Here is a 25,070-nt window from a genome sequence, read left to right on the forward strand (position 1 = left end):
AGAAATCGCTCCCTTTGGTGGAGCCCTGCGGCGTTCGAGAGAGCAGCAGCCGCAAGCCCTTGGCTGCCCCAGTCCTCTCTGAGTCTCGCTGGGTGGGATTCGGCCAAGGGCGCCTTGAGGCACGTGGTGACGAGGGGACCAGGGAAGCGATCCCCGCCCCGCTAGCCCCTTAGACCAGAAGCGACCCGACCCGACCCGACCAAACCCCCAGGCAGGCCCCTGCCTGTGAAGTTAGAGACTCGACGATCCAGAAAGGATCTCGGTTCATTTAACAGGGCCCTCGGCCCCCAGTTCCTCAGAGGCCCGCCTCTCCTCAGGGGTCCTGTATACCCCGGGGGCGGCAACTGACGACGCTCAGAAGGCGAGAAACGGCTCCCTAAGCCGCTCGCTGGGTCTCTCTCTCTCCCCAGAATGCACCGGGGCCAGCAGGAAGGCCGCTCCGACCCCTAATTTTCCCGCGAATTCAGTTCAAAGAGGCGGCCGGGCCCGCGATCGGCAGCGCGCACGGGCCAACCAAGCCGCGCCTCCGCGAGAAGCGCCTCCGCGTGACTGACGGGGGAATCCGCGGGCCAACGGGCTGGGCGGCCGGGCGGCGCGCGCTCCCGCCGACCAATCAGAGCGCCGGGCGGGGGAAGTGGGCGGAGCGAGGCCAGGCTAGGGTGAGCGGTCTCTCGAGCGGAGCGGGGTTCTCAGGAGGAGACACTTTTTTTTTTCCTCCCTCCTTCCCTCCTCTCCTCCTCCCTTCCCTTCCCCTCTCCTCCCCTCTCTCCTCCTTCCCCCCTCGGTCCGCCGGAGCCTGCTGGGGCGAGCGGTTGGTATTGCAGGCGCTTACTCTCCGGGGCCGCCCGGCGGGTAGCTGGCGGGGGGAGGAGGCAGGAACCGCGATGGCGCCTCAGAAGCACGGCGGTGGGGGAGGGGGCGGCTCGGGGCCCAGCGCGGGGTCCGGGGGAGGAGGTTTCGGGGGTTCGGCGGCGGTGGCGGCGGCGACGGCGTCGGGCGGCAAATCCGGTGGCGGGGGCTGTGGAGGCGGCGGCAGTTACTCGGCCTCCTCCTCCTCCTCCGCGGCGGCAGCGGCGGGGGCCGCGGTGTTACCGGTGAAGAAGCCGAAAATGGAGCACGTCCAGGCTGACCACGAGCTTTTCCTCCAGGCCTTTGAGAGTGAGTGTGTTGGAGGCTTTGAGGGCAGGAATCTCCACTCTTGCAGCGTTAGGGGGCCGGGACACTCGTGCTGGGACCCCCTTCGTCTCTTGGAGTCGGTTTGATTCGGGAGTGGAAGGCGAAATTGAGGGGGCTGTTCCGCCTTCGGGGGTTACGGCTCACGGGGGCTCGAAGTCTAGGGGCTTTGGGGGAGATAGGCTAAGGGGTCCAGGTGAGGTTCGTGCCTCCCCAAAAGATTTACACGCGAGCTGAGGCCGTGGGGCCCCGCGTTAAGAGCAGGCTGCTTTTAGGTGAGGAGGTCACGGTTGAACTGTACAGTTGGATCTGCGGTACAGGACGAGTTCTTGCTTTCTTTCATGCCTTCCGTACTCCAGAAGTACAAGGCTGTCGGTTGTAGGTTCAGAGGAGCAAAATTAAGCCTGTGAAGAGAGGAATGCAGTAAAATCGACCAAATTGTCAGTCTGAAATGCCTTCGCAAGAACTTGGTGCTGCACATTAACATGGCACCTTTTGATGCTCTAAACCTTTCAAATCTTTCCACCCATTTAAGGGGGACGTAAACTGAGACAGGTAGTGCTTAAGCAACTCACTTCTCTAGACACGTTCTCGGAATTCTGCCCGTTGTGTTTGTCTTCATTTCAGGACATTTTCTGATGTCAATTTCTGTTTTTAAGGTCTGTTTCGAGGGCAGAGCTACGACTTAATTTAGGAAGGGGGCAAGGTGTCTGGAAACAAACAATAGAATTTGTAAGAAACAGCATGACTATGAGTAACCTGCCCTGTTCTTTAATGAATATTACGTCCTGGTTGTTTTCCTCTCTGCTTTGGTGTGGATGTTGTATCTGGATGATATTTAACAGCTAGATGTCTTACAGATACTTGAATAAACTCAACTCTACCACTCAATGTCTTTATTTACAATTTTCCGTGGCATATGTTAAGGGCATGGTATCAGCTGTGCTTGGAAAGATGTATTACATTGTTTAATACCCTTCTTTCATTCTCTCTCATTAGTGCTTCATGAAATTCTAATTGAAATTTAATACAAGGAATTTCAGTTTTTATTGAAATGAGTATTGAACCTGCTTGAGAGAGATTTATATTATTCTCGCATTTCCTTAATACAGTTTCGGAAATCTGTAGAGGCTTTCAATTGGAAATACTAAAGCACAGTGATGACAATAAACATACATGTTTGTACTCTTTCTAAAACATCTCATCTCCTTTTAGTTTATTTGAGACTAAAACTTAGCTAACTAAAGATTGAGTGGAAATTTTAAAAAATTCTCTCTAAACATTATGAGGAGACAAATCCTCGAAGAGTTTTATCTATCTTGCTTTCTGATGAGTCTGCTTTGTAGAGATGAACTGTCATTAAGAGTTAGATTTGGAAAAAAAAAAAAAGATTTGGTCACAGAACAACTTGATTCTTCTCTAATATTGATCTTAGTTTCTGAGACTTGTATATGCTTTGATGTATTTACTAATAGTCATTTTTATACTGCTTTATTTAAAGAAATATATTACTAACATGTCATTAATGTAACTGGTATTATGGTATTTGTGTATAAAAATATTTTCTATCTATAACCTACATCCTTTGTAACAAATTTAAGTAAACAGCATTAAAAACATTCTGGGAATCTATTACTTTAAAAATGTGTTGTGATAGTATTTACGTACTGAGGTAATATTTAAATTGAGCAAAATAGAAACTTCAACTATAGCTAGAAATAAATTCAATGAAAATTTTAGCTGATCTGTGTTTTAGATTTCAGGACTAATTTTGCTCATATCTGTATTGGGACATCTATCTGGGTAACAGTTGTATTCTGTTTAAGCTGACTACTGGACAGACTTTTGAAAAGACCAATTAAAAAGCGAACATTTCATTTTTGTTATTGGCATCAATATGGAGTTCTTTTACGGAATCCAACTATCTCATTTTAGCTACTTTTTAGAAAGAGATGGGTTATTAATAGTTTATATTAACTGAGTTAAATGAATATAACTACTTCTCTGCAGTTCTGCATCCAAACTTGTTTAAAAATAGCTGCCTTAGATATGCAAGGCTTAAAAACAAGATTATAGAGTACCTTAAATTTAAAATAAATGTAGATGCGTTTTGTGAATGTGTGTTGTAGACTGAATGTCATTTAATGTAATTGTGCATACTAATTTTCTTGATGTAAATATTCAGTACATGATTTTCATATAGGTGATTAGTCTATATTGGTTATAACATGGCCTGGGTTGGTATTTTCTTAACAACTTAAGTAATGAGTGAATTTAGATAACATTTGGATTTTGTTTCTGTTACCTAGAACCAACGCAGATCTATAGATTTCTTCGAACACGAAATCTTATAGCGGTAAGTAATCAACAAAATTCATCAGCATTATTTTTTTCCTAGAATTTCATCTATTTAATTTGAATATTTTAACTTTTTTTATAGCCAATATTTTTGCATAGAACTCTTACTTACATGTCTCATCGAAACTCCAGAACAAACATCAAAAGGTACATTTTATGAATCTTATTTCAAGTTGATCAAACCATGTTAAAATTTTGTTTTAAAGTACGATCTCTAATGAAAGGTTAAATATGAAAACTGAGGTGAAAGAGTTGAATTGATTGCAAAGCAACTTTTTAAGTACCACTTTTGTAAATCCCAGTTGATTGCCAGTTTATTCCTGATAGAAATGATTTATAGTGAAGTAAATGAAGTGATTTTACTGATGATGTTTTTGCTCTGTGCTAATAGTATTTTTCAAGTTTGGTAGGAGTTGATTTAAATATTTACTAAATTAGGGCTCATGGGAACTTATCTTTGATACATAAGTTTACCAGTTAATGTCTGAGTATTTCTTTTATGTTCTAACAATAAAGAAATCTCATTTTATATTTTTGGTGGTGGTTTTATTAAAAGGGAAATACTTTTGAAGTCAGTAGGAGGAATGTCTTTAAAAACTTCTTAATCTTAATTACTTAGTCTTAAAGTGGAATCTAGAGGTGTCAGCTTATTTTTACTTTTAACATTTAACCGTATATAATTATGGAATGCTAGTTTCTTGTTCTGTGCCCATGATTATTTATTGAGCATATCAAGTGAACAAAACTTTAAAGGAGAGAACCTTTACTAAGCATTTGGTATTGTTATAGTCTTGACTTAGGAAAACCATTAAGCTTTTCAGTAAACTTTGAAACTAAACTCCTTTGGAGACTCCTGCTGGTTACTAAGTAAGTATCAATGTTTTTTATGGTAAGACATAGTTCAGTTTTGTAGATCTATCTAGATGTAATTTGAAGGATTGAAATGTTAAAACCATTTGTCTTTTGATAATCCCTCTGGATCCAGAGAGAGCATGCACACGCAATTGTGCGCACGCCTGCACATGTATTTAACTAGTGAAAACTGTCAAATTTGTAAATAACTAGAAAGAAAGTGATAGACTAGGCAGCAGAATTAAATATGTCAATTCTTTACCTGTCTACTCCATGCCAGGGTTCAGGAAACTTTGTATGTAAAGGGCCAGATGGTAAATACTTTAGGCTTTGTGGTCCAGGAAACAGAATTGAGGATATTAGGTAGTATATAGGTATTATACAAAAAAGAAAAACATATGTCAACAAATTTTTGATGAAATTCAAAATATAATGATTGAGTGCAGTGTATTTTTTTTTTTGGCCCCATGGCCTGCAGGATCATAGTTCCCTCACCAGGGATTAAACCTAGGCTTCGGTGGTGAAAGCACTAAGCCCTAACCACTGGACCACCAAGGAATTCCCTACTGCAGTGTTTTATAATACATGCCTACTAGTGAGAAATGTGGAATTCTTTTATTTTTGCAAAGTGGAGTGAGGGGATAGCATTTAACATAATTGGGATTTAGAGTTCTCTATTATCAAATCGCTTGGAAATGTTTATCTGTAAAAAGCATTCTGGCTTATAGGCTGTGCAAAAACAGACAGTAGGCTGGATTTGGCCAGTGGTCCATAATCTGCAGATCCTTGATTTACTCTATAAAAGTAGGAGGATTTTATTAAGTAGTAAATTTTTCTTTCAATATTTTTAATATGGAAATGAGATCATCTAGAGGACTTTCCTGGCGATCCAGTGGCTTAGACTTTGCAATTGCACTGCAGGGGGCACGGGTTCTATCCTTGATCAGGAAACTAAGATCTTGGATGCTGCCATGTGGCCCCCCCCCAAAAAAAAAAAATTACTGCAGTTATCATCTAGAATGCTATCTGATTTTAAAGTGATAAAATTCTTTAAAAGTAAATTTGGGTTAATCTATAAGTGGATTAAAGAATACATCATAATTGTTTATTAGACTGTGGGATTCATTTCTCTTGTCCGCTAATGAGTGGAAGCCATTTTAAAAATTTGGTAGTAGAAGTGAATTTTCTTGATTTAGTATCCCATAGGTAAAAAATTGTCTTTTGGGACAGTTTCTAAGCAGTTTGCCAGCCAAGAGACATACACATTCCATGTAGTATATTTTCCATGTAAAAATGCATTAGGAATCACTTTATTCTTTTGTTGCATGCTTGGCCTGTATAAGACACTGACTCATTTTTAACACTTACACTACAACTTAATATCTTCAAATGAGTGCTGTCTTTTTCAAAGTAGTTAGTGAATTTGGAAGGTCACGAATTTAGCCCAGTGATTGTGGTCTTTGTTCACAGTGTTCTTGAAACTGCTTTTACAAAATTGCTTTTAGTACTATCCCTTTACTCACCATGTTTTGGGAACTCCTTTTGTACCATTACAACAACATAATATTCATTGTTGGAATATACTTATCACTCCTTTTGACATGCAGGTGTAAGAGTAAATCTAGTATATTTGTAAGTCTTTTACTTTCGTTGCACTTCATAGAGGTATTCAGATTTTATAGGCTGCCACTATCCTGGCACAGTGGAAACACTGGTGAGGAGAGAAGGGTGTCTTATTGAGCCCATTTTACTAGGTTTCATGCAAGCTGCTTCTGAATCCTCCCTCCAAAATTTCCTGAAATTTCTTGAATTTTAATAATATTCTCCATTTTGATGACCTTTTGATAACTATATCCCTTGTTAAATCTGAGCTAGAGTAGCAGCACCTTTCTAAAAAACAGAAATACTTGGTGTTGGGAGGTGAGGCTGCTTTTCTGTAGTTGCCTATATGGTTTGTTTTGTTTTTCCTAAGGAATGCTGGATTGCTTGTATGATCTAACCTATTTCAAATGGTTGTTAATAGTCAGTTCTCCTATGTACAGTCTCCATAAAGTTGGAAGAGATGAACCTTGTGACCCACAGTCTTAACTTTTCTTCCCACAGACAAGGTTTCTTCTTAATCATTACACAAAGATAAACATTTTATTCTTAAAAGTTTTCAGAAACTTTACAACCTCCTCAGTAGTACATTTCAGTATTTATACTGAAAAGTTCTTTGTAACTAGCCTAAAAGAATCATAGGTTTTTCTTCTTTCTTCTCTCTTATCTATGGAGATTGAAAATGTATTGCCATCCTTCTTAAAGAACTTCTTCTATACTTTATCAGATGAAACTTTAATATTGAGGTTTTCAGTAACTCTAAAGGTAAAGAGAGAAGCTTTTTTAAAAAAGCCCTTTTGTTAATGGAGGCTATTTATTCATCTGAAATATAGATTATATCAATTCTATTCTTCCTATCAGTGTTTTGCTATGATATATTTGCATCACCATTTCTCTGCTGATATTTTATTATAGGGTACAATAGCTGTTTTTGAGGAATGATCATATTAGTAATTTCTAGTATCTGAATTCAAGCTTTACAAAGTAATTAATGTGGAATGCATGAACCTTTTCGAGTTCTAAATTTGAAGGGAGTATAAGAAATATTTGTTTCCCATTAACATATATGAGTCTAGTTTTTTAACCTCTAAAAAATGTAAATAGTAGATTACCTTAAGAACGAAGATGAGGCTTGTTTTAGAATCCATTCATTCTTAAATTGCTTACCGAGGGTGTGGTTATTCTTAATTTAAGTTTCTATTTTGTGGAAAACTACTTTTTTCTCTTAAACTTAAGTTAAAAAGCTGATGATTTTGTTATGATTTGATGGTATGTCCTTTAAACTTCAAAGTTTTTTTCATGATGGTGACAACCATCTCTTTACAATTACACATTTAACTTTAGCCATTGCTGCTCATCTTTGAGGGTGTTTTACTATACTTCATATGTTTTATGGAATATCCATATTTGTCAGGTTACTTAATAGAAATATGAATGTTTCAAAATATACATAATTTGCATTTGTTTGGCTCAGTCCGACAGATGCTTGGCACCTACCAAGATTAAGGCCACATGCCAAGCACCATGTGGCTTTCCTTGAAGAAGACGAATCTCTGCCCTTTAGGAACTTATAATCTAATAGAAATAAAATATTTATTCAAGTTTCACATTTAGGAGACTAAATGTCAAAATAAGTATAAACCAAGTTCCATAGGTAGGGAGAAATCCCTGTAGTTTTGGATTAATTACCCAAGGTTTCATAGAAAAGTTAGCCTTTGAAATGGGACTTGAAGGCTTGTTTGCTGTATTATTATATACACTGTCTCAATAGTATTCATTGTTACGGCTAACCATCCATAATTTATCTTATTAAAAATAAAAATCACATACCCAGTTTGCCTATTATAGTGACAATAAAGTATAATCTGTTTGTTTTTCCCAGTTGAGAAGTGATTATTTTGTTTATCTGTTTCTTCCAGGAAAACATTTAAAGTTGATGATATGTTATCAAAAGTAGAGAAAATGAAAGGAGAGCAAGAATCTCATAGGTAAGATAACCTATCAGTTTACATTAAGTGACAAACTTGAGGAAAAAAGAAAAAGTACAGTGATCATTTTCATTGTGATCACCTCAATATTATAAGGAGTTAGAGCGAACTTTAGAAGTCATCTGATCCAAACTCATACACAAATCAGGGATTACTTCTCCTGTAGCCTCCCTGGCAGAGACTCCCTTCTTAAGCCTTATCTTGAATATCTCCAGTGCTTGAAACTCACTGTTTTCTAAGGCAGTTCTATTCATTATTATTTTTCTCTACTACAATTTCTTGCATTTTGAATCAAAGTTTCTGTAACTTTTGCAGTTAGTATTAATCCTGCTACCTCATCTGAAGAAAGATGGAGGCCCTTGTTTATGGTATACTCGGCTGTACTTGAGGTGCTGTGCCAAGTGCTTCACACGATGACCTCTTTTCTAAGGAATCATCTACAGTTCTGAGAGAGGCACTTTTTTTCCCTTTCTCATCCTTCCTCTTATTGACGTCCTTCAGGCAAAATATTCTTAACTGTCGTTTATATTTGAAATGTATTATCACATGATAGTTTCAGAAACCTGGCCTTTTGGACAGAACCTTAATGTGTGTTTTCAAATATGATTCCCAGAATTAATCCCTAAATGTTCCCAGTAGCTTAATATCTCCCTAAGCTAGACAGATGCTTCCAATCCTAGACGGTAGGTATCTACTTACTCTTTGATAAGTAAAGAAAGATGAGTATTCTAAAGAGAAACAGGGACTTGGGTGGTATTTGTTTATTCATTGACTACTTTTAGGGGAGAATGTAGAACTAAAAATACTAGATTTTTTAAAAAATGGAATTGAGAAAACTGCCACATGGATTTTTCTTTTTCTCTTGAAGTTTTAAATCATATCTTACCAATTTAGATAGGATGTACATTAATTCAATGATGCTTTATTTATAGTATCTCATTTTTGTGACTAAGAGATATCATTTTTGTAATTGCTTTTAAGTTTGTCTTTTCGGTTTGGTTATTATTTGAATTTTTTTTTTTTTAATCTCATTTAAAAAATGTTTCCAGTCTTGTAGGACTGAAGTGTAACTTATATTTCCCTATCTAGGCAGTCTTGATTTGTAAATAAACTTTGATAGTTCATTCTAGAAGCTGAGATCCCAAATCTTTACCTAATTGATTACTGCCCAAGGAATACCTTACAGTATTGGTTTATATAGACTGAAAATATGCTCAGTGCATGCACCCTCTATTCTTTGCTTGAATTTCTATTCCAAATCCTATCTGTTCACCTGCCCTGGAAAGATCTTTTGGGACCCTCTGGGCCTTTTGTAGTTAAAGTGTGAAGCTGTAGTCAGAGCCTGACCATACATCCTCTCTTCTTTTCTCCTAAACACCTTAATAGTTTGCCCTCAGGTCTTCTGAGGCTTGTGTGAGAAGGAAGAGTGAAAACAAAAAGAAGAAAACTTGAACATTTCTTCATCTCCCCCATCAAGGTTCTACCTTCATCACTGCTAAACGTGACTACTATCTCATTGTGACCTTGGCTTTGATAAATATTACAGAACTTCTCTTAGAGAGTGTGTTGTGAAGAAGATAGATTATTATACTGGTACTCACCAAATAATTATATTCCTTTTGACCCAATGAGTTTAACAACTCTGCCAGTACTGTAACAGGGGTATTGTTGACCAACTCACAGAAACTTCAGAGAGTTGCATAGAATTCCTGCTTGTAATTTTGAAAATAGTCTAGGATCTAACTGGGACCAGTGAGTTGGTCATTTCAGCTCCCCAAGATCTTTTTAAACAGACCTATCAGTGTTGGAGCTGACCATGCTTGCTTAATACTCAGCAAGGCTCTTCAGGCCCATGAGGTATTGAATTACTGTACTCAATGTTCCACCCCCACCCCCACCCCCCACGCCACACACACACTCCATCTTTATGAATGTCTCATTGTTGCTCCCAGAGTCACTAAAATTAACTGAGAAATTGGTTCATTTTACGTTTACCCGCAAGGCCCTATATTACTAAATTCCTTCAATGTATTTTGCATCTCGAATTAGGCATAATCCTGCCGTTCTACTTATTATCACATAGGTTTCTAAGTTCCCTAGACAGCAGTATATAATGTCAGCACTATAAAACCTTGCTTGCAAGATCTATTGTCAAATTCTCTTACGGGAGAACAAGGTAAATCTTTGTTGTTCCATGAAATTAACTAGTAGACATTAAAATCTTAAATCATTTACAAATAAAGTATCTCCCATCTATATTTTTATTCTGTACTATCTTAAACATAAAGCTCTTACTCAGTTTAATTGGATCCTGGATTTGTTCAGTAGCTATAGTTGGGATAGATTTCATTGGAACTCATGTTCTTTCAGTACTGCAACAGTCTTAATGTCTCCACTCTCAAACCCAATGCATTTCATTCCCCAAAGTTCCAGGAGACTGTTGAGATACCCCAGATACTGTAGTACTACAGCCCAAAGGTTAGAACAGTCACATCCCTGATCTGTTTATCACAGTTGTAGAGACTTAAAAACAAAACCAAATTCCTGGCATTATCTGTGCCAAGTGAAGTTGGTGTTGAAGGATCTTGTTTTTTGTACTTTAACTCTACAGTTATCTTACTTGTCACAGATAATGGCAGAAATTTATTAGGGGAGAAGCTGATAGAAAAATGGGACATTTCATGGTTTTCACTTCTTTAAGGTATCAGTCAATTTGTGACAGTAGATCAGGGTTGCATTTGTAACCTTAAAACTCAATAGTAATACCCACCAACTATGAAGATTATTTCTTTTGTTGTACCATGGCTTCTGCAAACTCCATAGCAATTAGCAAATTTTAGAAATTCATAGTGGTCACATCTCTAGTATCTATTTTTTCCTAATCTTTTCTTGCTCTTCTGGTGTGGTTATGTATATTTAAAATGTCTTTCTTTTTAGAATTTGTGATACAATACTTTGTTCTGTCCTCTCCATCTGTTGTTTCTGACTTGACAGTATATTGTGGATTTTGAATTTATTTTGAGTTTTGACCAAGCACTACGATTCATTGGTATAAATCTCTGATCTTTCTGTAGTATTCTGTTTTAGCAGGATCCCAGGGAGTCTCTTGGGCTATTAATCCTACCAGTTTGGGAATTCTCTAGTCACAGCTCCTGACTTCTAAGTGCATCTCCACTGACTGAAAGGTAGCATGAAAAGATTTCCAAATTGGAATTGCTTCCAGAAATATTTCCTGTGGTCAAATTAGAAGCATTTCCACTTAATCATTTTCCATTCCTGGTCCTGTTAGTAGCTGGAGAAATTCCTTCCAAAGATAACTGAAGTAGAACATCTACTAGGTATATTTCCAAGCCTATGTTTTTAGTAGGTTGAAAAGGTGCCTTCCATCACTTTATGTTGTTGTTATTACAACCTAAACTTTTGAGTTAGTAATCTTCCTTTTCTTATCATCTTTTTGTACTGTAACAAAATTTGGATCTTTTTTTTTCTGGGATTCCCATTTCCTTCATGTACTATGTCCCAGACACTTTACTAAGACCTAGTGGATATAATGGTAAGCAAAACAGATGAAGACCTGCCTTTCTGGAGTTTATCAGCATTTAGGGAAAAAAGGCATAATTGTATAATAAATATAAGTGCTGGGAAGTAAAAGTAGACACATAGGGAAACTATGGCTGTATGAGGCAGGAGAACCAGGTCTCGTTTGAGAGTCTAATTTGGGAATAGAAATGTTCAATGAGAGCTTCCCTGAAGGAAGAAGCTGAGATTTGAAACATGAATATAGGAGTAAAATGAGGATAGAGGGTGAGCAGGTAGGTGACTCTAGATAAAGGGAATGTAACATCATTTGAGGGCAGTGTAGCTGACGAGAGAGAAGATGACATTTGATGAGACTAGAGCAGATGGCCATGACCAGATAATGCAGGACCTTGTAGGCTATTTAAGATTGTTGGTCGTTATGCTAAGAAAGCTGTAAATTATTTTAAATAGATATATTGCATTAATGGTGTTACTCTAGCCACCTCTTTTGTAGGTTTAACTGCATTTTTAAAACTTCAAGCTGCTTCTTAAGTTGATTATATGTCTTTTTCCACCATAATAGGGTCTGATGTCTTCCTCCCCTTTCTCTCTCTCTTTTTTTTAACAATTCTGTCTTGATTGTAAGTTTTGAAGTTGTTTACATATCAACATCTTTTCAGACTTAAGTTTTAATTGTTCCTTTTTTAGAATCTGGGCCGTAAATTTCTTTGTACCTATGTACTTCTGAAGGTGCCTTATCATTCACCACTAATCATATATGATTCTTAAAATCTAGGTATTTGAGAACAGATTTTTTTCCCCCAAAACAATCATATCTTTATTGACTTTTTTTCTGAATACAGCGGCTTTTTACTTAAGTCTTAAGGAAAATAAACATCTTTTAGAAACAGCTTGATACACACAGTTTACAGTGTGAAGCAATGTACTAATAAGAAATGCTAGTCGTCTTAATGTTTACATCATAACATTAAATGTAACTTAGCTTATCATCACACTTGACCTGTTTTGAGGTCATATAGCCATGACTCTAGAAATGAAGTCTTAAACCTGCCACTGTCAGATTAATGTGTAGAAATTTGAGGCGCTAATCTTGGTTTCTTTCCATTTCCATAAAAATGTTGATCCTTCTGTGGGATCTGTCTACTCCTAAAATTTGAGTTTCCTACATGAATCTCATCTCAAAATATTCGTCTCTTATGAATTTAAATTTACTTAACCTTATTCTGCAGACTGCTTTACAATGTCAGATACTTGTCAATTACTTGTGCTTAAAATCTTATCCCCAAATTTCACATTCCTCCTCTAGTTTCCTGTTGCCATATTGCTTTCTTCCTAAGAAGATAAAAATAGGAAACACATCAAGAAGATGAACCAAATCCTTATCTGATACTTTATTCTGATCATCTAAGCTGGATTCTGTGCTGCCTAAGACCAGATAGGCTTGACCAGGCCTACATGTTTCTTTCTTCCCTTCCTCTGATCCAGCTTAACCAATTAAGATGTAGACACAGTAGCCACAAGAGAGGGAAAAGGGTAAATTAGAAAGGGAGAGAAAACTGTCCTCTTTCCTTGGACTAAACCACCGGTGAAAGGGATCAACTTAGCCTCCTTGTTTCATTGTATTCTAGGCACGTATCAGAGTGTTTACTTTTAGGAGAGTGTTTTCCCCTAGGGGAAATTATGCATAGCAAATCACATTCCCAAATTTGTTTTTTAAACTGGTTAGTTGAAATTTGGAATTCCTTTTCTCAAACAATGTTATATGGTGGCTGAATGGATCTGCCATCTCATTAATTTGTAATGTACCATTTAAAACTGTGCCTCAAACCATCCTGTGGTGACCTTTTTGTTAGTTTTTAATTTCCAATCTTTTGTAGATGGATACTTTTTGTAAAATATATTGATCACATACTTGGATGTCATGGCAATCTAAATTTCTATAAAAATGGTTAAAGTCTAATTCTCAATATCTTGCCATGTGGCATAGTAAGTTTCTCCAATGATCTCAGTGGGTAGACCAGGTTTTGACTAACACTAATATAAAGTGTTTTCTCGGAGAAGGCAGTGGCACCCCACTCCAGCACTCTTGCCTGGAAAACCCCATGGACGGAGGAGCCTGGTAGGCTGCAGTCCATGGGGTCACATAGAGTTGGACACGACTGAGCGACTTCACTTTCCCTTTTCACTTTCATGCATTGGAGAAGGAAATGGCAACCCACTCCAGTGTTGTTGCCTGGAGAATCCCAGGGACGGGGGAGCCTGGTGGGCTGCCGTCTATGGGGTCGCACAGAGTCAGACATGACTGAAGCGACTTAGCAGCAGCAGCAAAGTGTTTTCTGGAGTAGATCAATGCAAGGTATTTTTGTTGTTTCACAGTTGGACCTAAGATCGAATTTCCTATAAAAACAATGTAAATAATTTTAGAAGTACCACAATATAATGGGTCCTGATCCCTGACCTTTTAAAAATCTTATGATGTCCTAGGGAGGACATCATTATCCCTTTGAAAATCATTTGTTGAGTGCCTTTCTGTAAGACGTTGATAGATACAAAGGACACTGATATGTTAAAAGAGAATGTGTGTGAAAAAATTGTGACAAAAAATGGTAAATACAAGTGCTTATCAAAGAAATTAAGCTCTGGGATGATTGGGGATGGGGTCTTTGTAGAAGGGGAAGCAAGTATTTTGATGGATTCTTTGGTCTTTTACCCATGCCTCCCAATCTTCATTTTATAGATACCAGGTCATAGCTAATAACTGGAGCCAGAATTCAAACTTGAATTTGCCTCTATTTTATCATTCTATTCTACTTTCTTAAATGAGGCTTTAGTAGGGCTAAAGAGAAATAGGAACCATGTCACAGACAGCACTTAGACAAAAGATTTGGCAGTTGGGGACCCATTAGGAAATTGGAGAAAGAAATGATTCATTTAAAATGATGTTTTAAGAAAAATTAACCTGGCCTTTAGTATGTATGTTTAACTGAAGCAACTAAGAATAGGATAGGCTGGTTGTGACTAACGAATTATCTTTTTTTTTTTTTTTTTTTTTTTTTACGAATTATCTTATAACATGTGGAAACTGTGGAATATTTCTCTCAGTTTCTCAGTTTCATTTTGGAGTTTCACCCATTCTACATTATAAGGTTTCGTTTACGGAACAGTTTTTTATAGAAAAACGCTAGTTATCTTTTAGTAAAATGGCTTGTAGAGTTTATACATAGTATATATACTTTTAAAAAATCAACTTGGTATGTAATTAATATTCAGTATAATACACTCACCTTAAGTGTATATTTTGAGTTTTGACAAATGTATGCATTTGTGTAACTGTAACCACAGTTAAGATATAGAACATTTTCATCCCCTTGGAAAAAGTCCTTTGAGCTCATTTACGTGCAGTTGATCCTCTTAATGTAATTTTTTAAAAATTTTTTGATACTTCAGTTACAGTTACTAATTTTTTCTTTGTGTTTATGCTTTCTAACTCTGCTTGAACCCTTACACTTCATAGTCATTTTGTTAGTCTATTGATATCCTAGCTTACTTTTCTTAGTACCGTTCTAGAAATGCCCTTCAGGACTCCCACCCTGTATTTTTTTTAGCATACACTTTCATGGATTATCTCACTAGAAAATAGAGGCATCCTCACATCTTCTTTTGAAATATCTCACTTAACCTATTGCGCTAATACTTGGAGTCCTAGGCACAGTTACAGAACTAACCTGTTAGTAATATGGCCTCATTTCTGACCATAGCTCGTTCCTCAATGCTCTCTTGCCTCAAAGTCTTTATATAACTGTTCCCCTCTGGTTATATGAATGCATAGATTGTCACCATCTTTTTTTTAAAAAAAAGGTACCCTTTATTGAACCATATTGTGCTTTTACTGTTTTACTTTGATTCTTTAGTAAATTTCTTGAGTAAGGGTTCAGTACTGCTTCCCTTTTCTCAACATCTGTTCTCTATAGCCCTCTATAATCTGGTGTCTGTATCACATGACAGAAACTGTTCTGGAAAGTTATGAATGGCTCCCGATTTAAAGATAGATTGCTCTTTGCCGGTTTAAAGCTACTACAAAAGTCTGTTGATGTTTTCATTTATCCCAACTTAATAGTTTTTCCATTGTAGTAAATAGTTTTCAAAACAAAAGGCTCATTATAGTTTATGCTTCCTTTTCATTGCTTATAAAACTAAAAGTGAAAATGACATGTTGAATAGTAAGTAACAAATCGATAGCATATTTGTGATTATGTATTTCATCCCTCATTAAAGTAGAAAGTGATGGTTCTGCATCATTTGTTAAGGAGGTTGAAATTCTGTAGCTTGAAAATACACTTGAGTATTGAGTAGCATGGATTCAGCTATTGTTTAGAGGGATGGGAAGGGAAATCTGTCCCTGTTTTACAGGTAGAACGCTAAAGCACTGTAAATTATCTTGCTTCTTATTTGGTGGTCTCTTTCTGCCTTGCTTCTTTGGTGTTTTTTGTTTCTATTTGTGTGGTGTGTGTATTTCACTGTGTATAGACACACTGTTTAGGATGTCATACTTAACACGGAAAGCATGGAGTCAGGGGGCTTGAATAGAGTTAAGAATTAGCCGTATGTTTATAAATTGGCTGAAGTAGCTTTGATTTCAGTGTTATATTTAAAGTCTAAGTTATTTTTGTTATAGCATATTAAAGTAGTAAAATTTTTTGTTTTTTCTGTTTAGCTTGTCAGCTCATCTGCAGCTTACATTTACTGGCTTCTTCCACAAAAATGGTATGTATTTCAAAGTAAACTTACTGGCAGTCTACAGCAGCACACCTTTGTGAATGCAAAAAAACCCACAAAACTATAAATGTGTAAAATTATATTTAATGGAAAAGATGTTGATTCTGATTATTTAATTTCTCTTTAGTGAATTTCCCCTGCAATTTCAGTTATGGCTTTTGTGGTCAATAGTGGAATATGGAGGATGTAACTTATAACTCATTAAACTTTTAAAGTAGTAGTTCTTAAGTCTTAGTCTGTGTGGAAACATTTTGACAGTTTGTTTGAAATACATATACCTGGACCCTCTAAGGCCTCAGATCTAGTAGGGTTTTGGTGGAGTTTAGGAGTCTGTATTTTAATAAGGCATGAAGGTAATTCAGAAATAGGTTGTCTGAGAAACAAGTTTTAAGAAACTACTTTAAATAAAGAATGTGTATAACTGAGTCACTTTCCTGTACATCAGAGGTTGGCACAACATTGTAAATCAATTATACTATTATAAAAATAAATAAAAAACTGTCTTAAAAGCTTTTAAAAATTGTAGGTCAACCTTGTACATACATAAGATTGTGCTCAGCACCTGGTTTCCTTATAGCTTTCTTGCTATCCATTTAAGTTATGAGTGGATTTTTAAATTGTTAAAATAATCAGTATTTTGTGGGTTCATTCTTGAAGGTAAACATTAGCTTATCTAAATAGATGAAATTCCACCTCTTAAAACTCAATCGTACCTTTTAGGGCTCCAAGTATTGCAGTTAAAAAAAAACTGTATAACATTATCTTACCCAACTCAGAGCCCTCATCTTTGGATCACCAGTAGAAAATATGGGAAAGACTTAATAAAATGAAATTTCTTAGATTTTGTTATTTTTTATTTATAATGTTTTTCAAACTTTAAATTATAAAGGCGGTGAGAATTTTAATTAATTGCCTCAGAACCTGGAATAGGGATAAACATTTTGAATTTTTTTCTTAATGACATTTTATGGAAAAACCCAAACAAACTTTTGTGGCCATCCCAGTACAAAGCTATAACAACTGAAACGAGTACTGCTAACCAATGGGATATATCAATATGTTAGATATTGCAAAAGGAAAATTATATAGTCTTGAATGTTACTTCATTAAAAAAAGGTGAAAGGATACTGGGAAAAGTTTCAGTTGGTTTCAAAATGGATAAAATGCCTCTGGGCTTGTCCATCTTAAATTTATGTGTGTATCCTTTAATATAATCATGCAATGTAATAAAATCTTTATAAGAAACAGGTCAAGTTGTTCATCCTTGGTATTGTTTAGTAAGAAACAAAGTGTAATAATAAATAGAATGGTTATATTAGAACAGTTTGATAACTTGTCAAGTTTTTAATGTAAGAAATTTGGAGTCTGGTCATATCCTATTAGTCTGGTCATATTAGCAGCTAATGTAACTTCTAGTTTTGTCTTAGACCTGGTCTGTTTTTTTAATAGAAGTAACCGGAGCGGCATTTTCATGTTTTTTTCCCCTAAATCATTTATAATCATCTTGTAGAGTTCTTATTTTTAATCATTCATTGTATTTGATCTCCTGTGGTACTTAAAAAGTACATGAATTCTAATACTTTAGAAGCTCATAATTTGAATTTTATAGGTTTGTTAGCCCTTTGTTCTCAGGTACTTCTATAAACATAAATTACTCATCACTGAAATTATTGGTGGATATTAATTGAATACTATTTACTAACATTATATAAGTAACAGTAATTTACTTGAATTAATTGGTTGACATAAACTGCCACATGGTATGATCATATTTTTCCTGTCTATATGACAGAACAGTTCAAGAGTTGCTCAGATTCACTTAAAGGTTTTTTTTTTTTATATTACTGGAATAAATGAGAAAGTAAACTGTCAATACTTCTATTTCCAGAAAGTAATTTCCCATTATAACTTTGAAATTAGAGGAGGTTGGAAAGAAGCAGATATTGCCTCTCTTGTCTATTCAAGGTATATTTGTAGTTTTTTTTTTAAGAAATAATATTTTTAAGAAACCAGGATAGAAAAATAACATCAAGATCCCTAAAATATTATTTTTTCTTTTGTTTTTGAATGAAGACTTGTTTAGCAGTTACTACTTATAACTGCTTAGAATGAATACACAGATTATCAGGGTACTATTTTCGTGGTGAGTATTGTTCAGAGAGTATTTTTGTTATTGCATTTTGGACATTTGGATATTTTGGGTATGTTAAATTATCTTTATCCTGGATACAGCTTTCAAGAGGCTGATTCAAATGTATTTTATGTATATACCCTGAGTAAGAAGAGTGTTTCTAAGTGGAAAAAGTGTTGCCTAAAATTTCAAAACAAAGATTATTTCTTTGTATATGGATTCATCCATAACATATATATGCATGTGTATACATATATATAACATAGTAGTTCTGTATATTGTTAAAACTTAATGATAAATGAATGATAAAATACGGTTTTGGACTATTAGTGCCTTTGGGATTAAAGATAAGTTGTAGGGAAGTATTCTGGAACCTTAATTGGCAGAAGCCTTTTTTTAAAGTTCATTGATAAAGAGACTATATACTATCACTTTAAGATTCCTAAATTCTGTAAACCAAGAGAGATTCTCTTAGGTAGTAAATAATATCTTGATTTTTGCTATCCCATTTAGGCTTTAAAGAAATTCTTGGGGAGGGAGGGGGGTTCAGAATGGGAAACACATGTACACCCATGGCTGATTCATGTCAGTTTATGGCAAAACCCACTACAATATTGTAAAGTAATTAGCCTCCAATTAAAATAATTTAATTTAAAAAAGAAAAAAAATTTGTAATAAATGGGGAAAGAACCTGAAAAAAAAAAGATTGTGGGGGAAAGGTCAAAAAATAGCTTGCTTTCTTGTGAAATGATAATATGTTTATATTATTATAAATAACTTATGTTTAATTTTTTTTTGAAATCCATTTTTTTTTTTAATCCTTTCGGTTACAAGTTTTGGTCAAATCAGAGAGCCTTTTAGTTTAGACATCTGAGCATTCAAAATGAAATGAAAGATAGTAACCAATTCAATTTAAATATATCTGAAACTAGGAAATTTTTCTAATAGATTTTGGGAGAAAGAAAAAAATGTTTATTTTGTGTCTTACCTCGCCTGAACTATTTCATTTATGCTTTCTACTAAGAAGCTTTAACAGTATTTGTTAAATTCGGAACTGATTGTGGAGAAAAGGAATGAGTAAACTTGTGAGAAGACTTCATTATAGAAAGTCTTTGTTTGAAATTCTCAGACATCTTAGGAAAATGAGTACTATTTTTTAAAATAGAGTTTGAAGTATTGTTTTTCTATTTAGATAAACCATCACAAAATTCAGAAAATGAACAAAATTCTGTCACCCTGGAAGTCCTGCTTGTGAAAGTTTGCCACAAAAAAAGAAAGGTGATGTATAAAGTGATACTGGTGGATTAAATGGAATAATTTTTTTCATTAAATATGTCTATGCAAATATATGTGTTTTTAAACTTTGTGGTTGTTGTTCAGTTGCTAAACCATGTCCGACTCTTTTGTGACCCCATGGACTGTAGCTCGCCAGGCTCTTCTGTCCATGGGATCTCCCATGCAAGAATACTGGAGTGGGTTGCCATTTCCTTCTCCAGGGGATCTTCCCTACCCTGGGATCGAACTCAAGTTTCCTGCATTGGCAGATGGATTCTTTAAAATACGTTGATGGCTGAATTGTAAAATTGATAACCTCTTTTGCCAACCTCCCATGTCTTCAAGTTTTTCTAATCTGACTGTAGGTATCTGCATAAAACTTTGTTATAGAAGTATGACAATGTGGGGGAATAAGCTTATTTTTTAGCATCTTAGGACATAAATTCAGTTGCTCCCTGCTACTCTAATCTCTTAGCTTGTTTTTTTTTTTTTCACCTTAGCTATTTAAACACACTGGTATTTTAAATAAGGGCTAAGAGAGAGTTTTTCCCTAAAGGATTATCTTGTACCAGTACTCTTAGGCAAAGAAATTCTGCTGCTAGCCTTATCAGTCATTAACTTGTTAATATATTGCTTCAAACTTTTATTTGCAAGATGAAATCATTTTACCATAGAAACAAGTGTTATACTGGTTAAATTTCCTGGGCAACCCACCAAAGCCCATAGGTTTACTTTTAGTAGCCTTGGACATCCTTGGGTGTTTTAAGAATAGGAGGGACTTCCCTGGCATTCCAAAAATTTAGGACACTTTCACCGCTGGGAGCATGGGTTCTATCCCTGGTTGAGGAGCTAAAAGCCCATAAGCTGTGGGGGGCAAGGCCTAAAAAAATGAATAAGAATGATCTGTATAGAGGTTCCTATTGCTAATGCTCTTCCAAAATCATAGTAAGATGATGTGGTAAAAACTGCTAGAGATATGGAGTAGACCAAAGTGATGGGAGATAGCAGTGTAAGTGTATATTAAAAACTCTATTAAAGTTAATTAATAATACTCTCTAGTCCCCCAAACCGCACACACAGTAAGTAGTAATATGAAAATTCTTCAAGATATATTATTATTTAGGCAAAACAGAAATGACTATAACTATAGTATGATCCTTCTTGTGTTAAGAAAAGGCATAAATATTTTTTTCAAAGGATATGCACAGCCACTTGCTAATATTAGTCCTCTCTAGAGTGTAAGAACTGGGGTGATGGAGACTTATATTTTTCCCATTTTTACACTCTTGTAGAACAGAATTTTAAGACTATAAGCATGTATTCTGTTTGTTTTAAAACAGAAGCTACCTAAAATATGTACTGTATTTTCTTGTTATAAAGGTCTTCTGCATCTTGCAGTTTTTCGGCTTTGCTCTTTCAGCATAGCCCTAGTTATATAATGACAGAACATTACTCATAAGATGATTAATATTACTTCTTATAGACAATATATTTCAATATGTGGATTTACTATTTCTTAAGGTTGTTGTCAGTAGGGTTATTGTAATCATCTTTTTTCATTTCTAATGATCCTGTTCGTTATTTTGTTAAAAATAGAATATTTAAGGGAAAAGAGTAGTTTACATGAGTTGTATGTAATATTTCAAGCATGATTTTAGTTCTGTATTTCTAACTTAATGCTTTAAGATGACCATCAGCTAAATATAAGATATACTATATCATTATTTTCATTATATTGAGGAAGTCCTCAATTGTGTTAATATTTGAAAGATAGTTGATTGATATTTTCTTTGTGCTTCATCACAATTTTCAGACTTTTGTTTAGAATCTTAGCATGCCATTTGGAAATCATGCCCTAAACTGTACTTCCTATATCTGTGATTAGAGGTTTTATTATCATTCTTATCATTGCATATACATAAATAAATATAATAATCTTTGCCTTTGCAGGATGTAAGTTGTCCGATAAGGCAAGTTCCTACAGGTAAAAAGCAGGTGCCTTTGAATCCTGACCTCAATCAAACAAAACCTGGAAACTTCCCATCCCTTGCAGTTTCCAGTAATGAATTTGAACCTAGTAACAGCCATATGGTGAAGTCTTACTCATTGCTATTTAGAGTGACTCGTCCAGGAAGAAGAGAGTATAATGGGATGATTAATGGAGAAACCAATGAAAATATTGGTAATTTTTATTTTTATAATTTTACTAGATTTTATTGTTGGAGATTAAGATGAACTGTAAAAAGGATTGAAGTAGTGCATCTTCATAGTACTCATAATTGTGTACAAAATATTTCTTTATTTCTTTTTTAGTCATTTTAATAATTGTTTAGAGGGAAAAATGATGCAGAACTAGAAGTTACTGCATGTGCTCTAACAACATGGCCTTTATTAGGAAATCTCTAATGAGATAATTAATTTTATGGTAGATTGGCCTGGTGCTTACACTGTTGGTTATTGTGCTATACTAGGTATTTAATTTGTAAAATTTTCATTATTATATGGTGAAACATTTCATGTAGTAAAAAAATACATGTATATATTGAATACTGAATGGAAAAGACTGGTATTTAAATTAGTCTCTGAGCAAATAATTCATCCCTTCCCCCAGCATGTGAAGAATTTCATACATACAGAACATTCAAAAGAATTTGGTAGTGAACAACTATTTATCTACCACTTAGATTCTACAGTTAACATTTTATTATACTTACCACATATCTATCTTTCTATCCTGCACACTGTTCTGAATCCACCTTTGAGGTAACTATTCAAATAACATATAGGTGCTCAGGACACAAAGATGATTAAGAAATCCAGTCCCATCTTCCAAAGGCTCATAACCTAGAATACAGGGATAAACATAAAATATAATTGCAGCTAAATGATCCAAGGTTAGTGGAGAAATACCTTGCAAAAATAATCTTTGAGTCTTGAGGCATTCTTTGAAGTTCTTGGAAAGTAACCATGAATGAGGAGGAATTTTTTTCTCCTTGCCTACCAGGGAAGATCATTCTGAATAGAAACTAACATCTGCAAAAATGTGGGGTTAATAATGGCAATGAATATTAAAAAGTAAGAACATACACATAAGGTAAAAACATAAAATTGAAGGGTGTAAGTCTGGGTATTATATTGCAACTTCTGTACCTCATTTGGGATAGAGTACATACTATGTGAAGGGTCCAAATGTCATAAATATGGTGTATTTGCTTGAATATTTGATTCATGAGTAATGTTTGTCAAATTCAGATGTCAATGAAGAACTTCCAGCTAGAAGAAAACGAAATCGTGAAGATGGGGAGAAAACGTTTGTTGCACAAATGACAGTATTTGATAAAAACAGGTAATGTTGATGGACAGGCAAGGCTCCCATGTTTTAGGAATGTTTTTATTTTGAAGCAGAATATAGTGGTGATACTGTTTCTTTGCCTTCACTTTATTCTTATGGATTAAAAAATTGCAAATTAGACTAAACTTTTCTCTTTATCATGTAGAAAGCAACAAACACTGATGAGTTGTTTGCATGTTCAATTAAGATTGTTTATTCAGCAAGTATTTTCTGTGTCTACTTCTTTGTTAGATACTGTTTTCACCCATGAGGCAGCAAAACCCCTGCCCTCATGGAGCTTAAATTCTAGTAGAGGAAACAGGTACTACTCCCCAAAATTATATTAGCTAATGTACTTAGTGAGAATGCTGTGAAGAAAAATAAGAGAATAAATGGTTGTTTTATAGAGAAAGCCTCTGGGAGAAGGTCATATTTGAGCAGAGACCTGAATGAAGTGGGCTTCATGCAAATATTGAGATTATGTATTTACCTGAGTTAAGGAAGAAAATTGTGTGTTATCATTGTGTGGCTCTGTGTGCATTTGACACTGGGTAGGAAGGAACACTTGGATTTATAATTATTTCTGCAGTTTTCACTTGGGAATTAAGCACCTTAGTGCCAGTAAAGAACCTCTGGGAAGCGAATGCAGTATTCTTTTTTAGGTACGATTAGAGGATGAAACCTGTAATATGCCATGATTTCTTGTCCTGAGGTGCTCACCGGTAGTGAACACAGTTCACTGTCAGTCAGGGATAGGAGAAAGCCAAGCCAACTAGTGGATTTCTCCTGCTCTTTAAAAAGTAGATTATTGCCTTGGTAGAATCCACTTACTAGCCACCAGGGTAAAGAAAGGTTCGGGGCTTTTAATGGGAAAGCAAAGGTGATTAGGAATAGTGCCATTGATTTTGCTACCATATTGTCTTTGAATCTGTCACTTAATGTCAGCGACATTGTTTTCTCTCAAGTCAGAAATTTGAAAGGGGTTATGTCTGTGGGAAAAGCAATTAGGATGTCATACACTGGACTTCATCAATGTTAGTAAATGTTCTATTTTAGGCAGTGTAGGAGGAGGGGTACATTATATTCTTTTAAAAATTCTTTCTACCTTAAATATGTTAACATATTCCTTGTATATTTAAAAACAACTGCCTTTTTAAAAGTTTTATTTTTAATTGAAAGATAATAGCTTTAAAATATTGTATTGGTTTCCACTATACATCAATACGAATCAGCTACAGGTATACATATAAAAACTGCTTTTTAAAAAAGTACCAAGAAGAAATCATAAAATAATTTTCCCCAACTTAAATTTTGGAAATTTTCAAATTTAAAAAGTTGAAGGGAAAATGCAGGTAGTTAATACCCATGTATCCTTCACCTAGATTCATAATTTGTTGACATTTTACGACATGTGCTTTATTCATGAGTATTTTTGTGATAAACCATTTGAGGGTTAGATCATGGACACTTGATTCCGTTTCTTATTCCTAAACTTACCCCAGATCTCCTGAGAGCAAGGACATTAACCTCCATAACCACAATACATCTACCATATGCAGAAAAGTTAACATGAGACAAAAATACAGTGCCCTCTCCCCAGTTGCCTCAGTAATGTACTTTTCTGCTCCCTCCTCGCCATAGTCAAGGATTGTGATCTGTAGCTAGTTGTCCATTGTTGTATATATTCAGTCTCCTTCAATTTGGAATAGTTTTCCGGTCCTCACCTCCCGCTTTCCTTCCTTCTGTGACACTTTAAATACAGGCCTGTAGTTTTGCAGAATGTATTCCATTTTGGACTTTTGTGATTGTTTCATGTTTAGATTCAGGTTAAACATTTTGGGTAGGAACACTAATTGATGATGTGTTCTTTGTGCATGTCCCAGACACAGCTGATACTTGGTTTGATCACTTGGTTAAAGTGGTGGTCATATTTCTCCATTGTAATGGTATCAAGTATGGATTAATGAATTCCACTTTTATTCAGTCTGTTTTAATCTATTTCTGTTGCTATTTTAATGTTCAGATTGTCATAAATTTGCTCAGGAGG

General features: G+C 35.6%; 1 protein-coding gene across 4 annotated transcripts in view; it reads left to right on the forward strand.

Annotated features, from left to right (window-relative positions):
- Positions 1 to 549: 549 nt before the first annotated feature.
- The window catches only part of SUZ12 (SUZ12 polycomb repressive complex 2 subunit), a 39,615-nt gene continuing 15,094 nt past the window's right edge, over positions 550 to 25,070 (forward strand). Inside the window, exons 1-8 of one of the 4 annotated variants that reach the window (XM_055577201.1) lie at positions 551 to 659; positions 3,483 to 3,529; positions 3,614 to 3,678; positions 7,902 to 7,970; positions 16,225 to 16,274; positions 19,610 to 19,695; positions 21,643 to 21,874; positions 22,945 to 23,038. In XM_055577201.1, the coding sequence (XP_055433176.1) occupies positions 3,644 to 3,678; positions 7,902 to 7,970; positions 16,225 to 16,274; positions 19,610 to 19,695; positions 21,643 to 21,874; positions 22,945 to 23,038 (566 nt within the window). In that variant the 5' untranslated portion in view covers positions 551 to 659; positions 3,483 to 3,529; positions 3,614 to 3,643. Of the gene's footprint in view, positions 660 to 869; positions 1,159 to 3,482; positions 3,530 to 3,613; positions 3,679 to 7,901; positions 7,971 to 16,224; positions 16,275 to 19,609; positions 19,696 to 21,642; positions 21,875 to 22,944; positions 23,039 to 25,070 lie in introns of those variants that run through there. The other 3 variants (XM_055577198.1, XM_055577202.1, XM_055577200.1) reach the window with 3 other exon arrangements.

This window comes from Bubalus kerabau, chromosome 4, assembly GCF_029407905.1.
Source record: "Bubalus kerabau isolate K-KA32 ecotype Philippines breed swamp buffalo chromosome 4, PCC_UOA_SB_1v2, whole genome shotgun sequence".
Lineage (NCBI taxonomy): Eukaryota > Metazoa > Chordata > Mammalia > Artiodactyla > Bovidae > Bubalus > Bubalus kerabau.